Source organism: Thunnus thynnus, chromosome 2, assembly GCF_963924715.1.
Source record: "Thunnus thynnus chromosome 2, fThuThy2.1, whole genome shotgun sequence".
NCBI lineage: Eukaryota > Metazoa > Chordata > Actinopteri > Scombriformes > Scombridae > Thunnus > Thunnus thynnus.
Genome location: NC_089518.1, coordinates 29494457 through 29498683, shown reverse-complemented (window position 1 = coordinate 29498683; position 4227 = coordinate 29494457). Strand labels below are relative to the sequence as shown.

The following is a 4227-nucleotide window of genomic DNA, read 5'->3' as shown; positions in this document are numbered from 1 at the left end:
GATGATTAAATTATCAGTGAGGATGCTGCATGGATCATTAGCACCGCAGACATTAAGCTGTAGAGTTCAATTTATTATTGTACAGTAGTGCAGTCACAGTGTCATTATCAATTATCTACAGGACTTTATAGTATAAAAAGTTATGTTTATTAAGGTGTCCTGGTGGCCTGATGCATATAATATTCAGTAGAGCTGCAATAATTAGTCAATAGGTCGTTGAGTCAGAAAATTAATGAGCAACTATTTTCATAACTGAATAATTGTATTAGTCATTTATTAATCAAAAATGCCCAAAAGTTGCTGGTTGTAGCTTCTCATATGTGAGGGTCTGGTGTTTTTCTGTCATTCGTGATAGTAAACTGAATATGTTTTGAGTTTTTGAATGTAATTGTTAATTGCAACCCTAATATACTGTGACTTGTGACGTCCCAGGTTCCTTTTTTGTGTATCATTCCCCCTCTCTCTCCTCTCATTTCCTGTCAGCTCTAAAATAAAAGCAAAAATGCCACAAAATACTGCTAAAAATCAACACCATGGCTCTGTTTATAGACTATAAGTACACATCTATCAATTAACACCTGTAGGCACTTTGAAGTACACTTTATTCTGTGCTCCTCAAAATTAAAGCATCACTGAAAAAACATTTTGGAACAGTCTCCAATCCAGTTAAACTGACCTGAATGGCTTTCATCATCCTCCATGCCATAATGCAGAAAATTATTCAGCAATACTGTAAATGAAAATTATGAATCAATATGCACATATAACCCAGTTTTCCCATTAAAAACATTTTATCACATATTTTTATGACGCACATTAATAATTAATTCTTTGAGAGTAAGATGTTTGAAAAATGAGTGCCACAGACTGAACTCAGCTCTCTCTGCTGTTCTGCTCAAACATTCATCCCTCCTCAATGCAAAATTCTTCAGACCATCTTTCTCCCACCCCAAACTCCCGCCCATCACTACGTAAAACCCACAACAAGTGGCCAACCAATGAGAAGCACCTCGCTAATGTGTGGAGAGGGGGCCGAGGAAAAGAAAGACAAATGCTCAAAGGGGAGAGAGTAGAGGACCACTTTGCAACCTACAAGGGTTGTTGTTTTCCCCCAGTGCACTGTTTCTTTGCACTCGTGTGCGCACAAGGACTTTTAAATGATCCAACACAGTCCACAGAAGGGCTCTCGGGACTTCTCCGGCTTCGCTTTTTGGTGGAGATCCGTTAGAAGAGAAGACGCAAGAGGGAGCTGAGCTGGAGGCAGTGTGTGTGTGTGTGTGTGTGTGTTTTTTTGCATTCAACTCAGTCACTGCGATGGAATGAGCCGCTGCATAAACTCTCCTCAACTAGTGGAAAACTTTTCTTTTTGTTGTCTCCTTTACTGCAGTCAGTTTTTAGTTTAGTTTTCACCCCAGACATGTATGGATAACGGGAAGTTCGGACAGGAATCCGACTCAGATGGATCATCGCTGACGGTTTTACGGAGCCGGGATTACACAGCGCAGTGCCAGCCTGTTGAACGCCCACACACGGGCCTATCACACACCATCTGCCTGGGAATAAATAACACTCTCCGGTGAGGACACTATCCATGGAAGTAGTGTAGAAGTTTTACATATGACACTGCTGTGAGTTTTACCGTGTCTTGCAGCCATAACAATGGCAAGCTCTGGCGCACTGGCACAGAGCGTCTGTAGATCTGTTTGGCCTCTCGGTTGTGTGCTCTTGTTTTTTGGCTATTTATCCGTGGCCTCGCCGTCCCACGGTCGGCGGCTGATATGCTGGCAAGCCATCATGAACTGCCAAGCCGAACCCGATTGCAATTACGCATATGAACACTATACGCGCGCATGTGGCCCCGTGCTGAACGGGGAGAGGAAGAAGTGCCCAAGCCACTGTATCTCCTCCCTTGTCCAGCTCAATCTGACCAAAAACGGGCCGGCTCTGGAGGACTGCAGCTGCGCCCACGATCCGCTGTGTACGAGCACCAAACGGGCCATCGAGCCCTGCTTGCCCAGGACTACCAGCACGGGCTGCACGGAAGCCCGGCGCCAGTGCGAGAGAGACAAGCAGTGCAGCTCCGCAATGCACGATTATTTGGACCACTGCGGGAAACTCTTCAGCGGGGCGATCTGCACCAACGCCTGCCGGAATGTGATCGCGAATATGCGTAAAATACCCAAGGGTCAGCAGCTGGAGACTTGCATGTGTGATGGGACGGAGAGGGCCATCTGTGAGTTTGTCAAGAACAGCATGAAGGCGCTGTGCTTCGACTCGCCCGAGAGGGAGGAGAGCAGCGGGTCCCTCGGCGACCAAGACCCAGATGATGAGGACTACCCTCCGGATCCGGAGTATACATACGAACCGGACAGCGGAGCCTCCTCTATCCCAGCGGCCCACTGTGTTTTGACCCTGCTGGCATCCATTTTGGCTGTATTGCCCCTCATTTAATCCCCGGGTTCATAATCTGCTCCTACTATTGTCCGGATAAAAGGCAATCTAAACTTTTGTCACTCATTGACCTGCTACCATTGTGAAAGGTTAGAGCCTCAGAGACTGAAGGAACTGGTGTTTTGGCGCAGGCCTTGTTTGAATTAAGAGTTTGAGACGCTGAAGGATGTCATATCAGGATATTTTCTATGCAAACGAGACCAGAAAGTTATTTTTGAGACGCCTGTGCTTCAGGCTGCTCTCTTATCAAACCACACCACTTCACGGCTCTCCACATGCTTTGCTTATATGATAAGCTAAATTAGGTTGTCTACTTTCTCACAGTCACAGAGTCTGATAGTAAAGTTGTCATGATGGAGACACACTTGGCTTGTTTTGGTAACAATGCAACGTTTAATCAGTATGTGCACTGCCAATCTTTTTTGTTTTTTTAAAAGATATGAACTATTTTTATATGACAGCCTGTTGCCGTTTGGCACCAGGCTATCTGATTTACAAGTATTTAATGCTGGAATCTATGAACTTGTAAATAGATTAGGAGTTAAAGTGAAACAATAATTTATTACATGCCAACTAGTTACATCCAAATGTTCATCATGTGAATAAAGGACTGAGAATTCCAGCTTTAAAGGGAAGTTATTTTGTCTGTATTCTCTTCAAAGATAATGTACATTGTATATATGTGTATAGCCTATATAGATTTTTCAGAAAATCCTCTATGTTTTAGGCTATGAGATGATTTATTCACTGTGTATAGCCTAGAGAAAGAAATGTCTAAATCCACTGTATGATTGCCTTAATGATATACTTTTATAGAAGGCATAAAGGAAACTTGAAGATAACATTCTTGCCTGTGAGTTATTTGTTGGTTTTGACATCTTACTTCCTTGATTTGTGTTGTGCTATAATCCAGACGTTAAGGTAAAGTGGTTTATGATTTTGAAAACCACTCATGACACGTTTTTGTTGCTCAGTCAATTTGGGTGCTATTAAAAGGCATTGTTGAGAGCTGAGATCATAATAGAGAAGCTGTTTTACTATAATCAGCATGGTGGAAAATAAATGCATCAGCTGTCACGAGCCAAGACGCTGGCATTATGAGCCAACATCAGTTATGATGATAGAAAATTATGCTTTTTAGAATGAAGTTAGATTTAAGTTCTTAAAATTCTCTTAAACTTTACATATTACGGTTGAGATCAGGTGTGCATTAAATAAACAACTCAGTTTTATCCTTCATAGACTAATTGAAAGTACTGTGTGCTGTTTATGCTTCTTAGTTTGCTCTTATAATATTGATTAAGGAGATTTTTCCGGTTAACATTGTATCTAACCGTGAAGACAAAACTGACATATCAAGCTCACTTATTTAAAGGACCATTATTGTTAATTAAAAGGTGTGTGAGATGATTAAGGCATTTTTACGCTTTTTAATGGATCTTTAATTGACATCTCTGGTCCGTAATGAAAGGGGGGAGGTGAGGACAGCAGCAACCAATCCGGTTTCATCTCCGGCGTTTCATCACGTACAGCTGTGCATGAACATATTCAATTTTACACTCCAGTTTTCTGCAACTACAGTACAGTACAGTGCCTGTATCGACTTAATGGACTCATTTAAAATGCAAGCCAGCTTCCTCTGTTGACTGATAGCCTAATGACCTGCTATGTCTTGATTTAGCAGGCTGTTGTCAAAAGCAACTGTCACCATAAATCAACAAAACAGCCCTCTCACCCCTCCACCACCAGCACCCGCTGCACTCACGGTGAATTTAC

At 42.4% G+C, this 4227-nt stretch overlaps 1 protein-coding gene across 1 annotated transcript; it reads left to right on the top strand.

Annotated features, from left to right (window-relative positions):
- The first annotated feature begins 1044 nt into the window (after positions 1–1044).
- Positions 1045–3293, top strand: gas1a (growth arrest-specific 1a). The gene has a single exon (XM_067615382.1). It carries the CDS (start codon positions 1660–1662, stop codon positions 2449–2451), a length of 792 nt encoding a protein of 263 aa, XP_067471483.1. The 5' UTR covers positions 1045–1659; the 3' UTR covers positions 2452–3293.
- The last annotated feature ends 934 nt before the right edge of the window (positions 3294–4227 follow it).

What these genes read in the sequence shown, in the direction of transcription:
- gas1a (XM_067615382.1), top strand. Translation starts at nt 1,660, where the DNA reads ATGGCAAGCTCTGGCGCACTGGCACAGAGCGTCTGTAGATCTGTTTGG.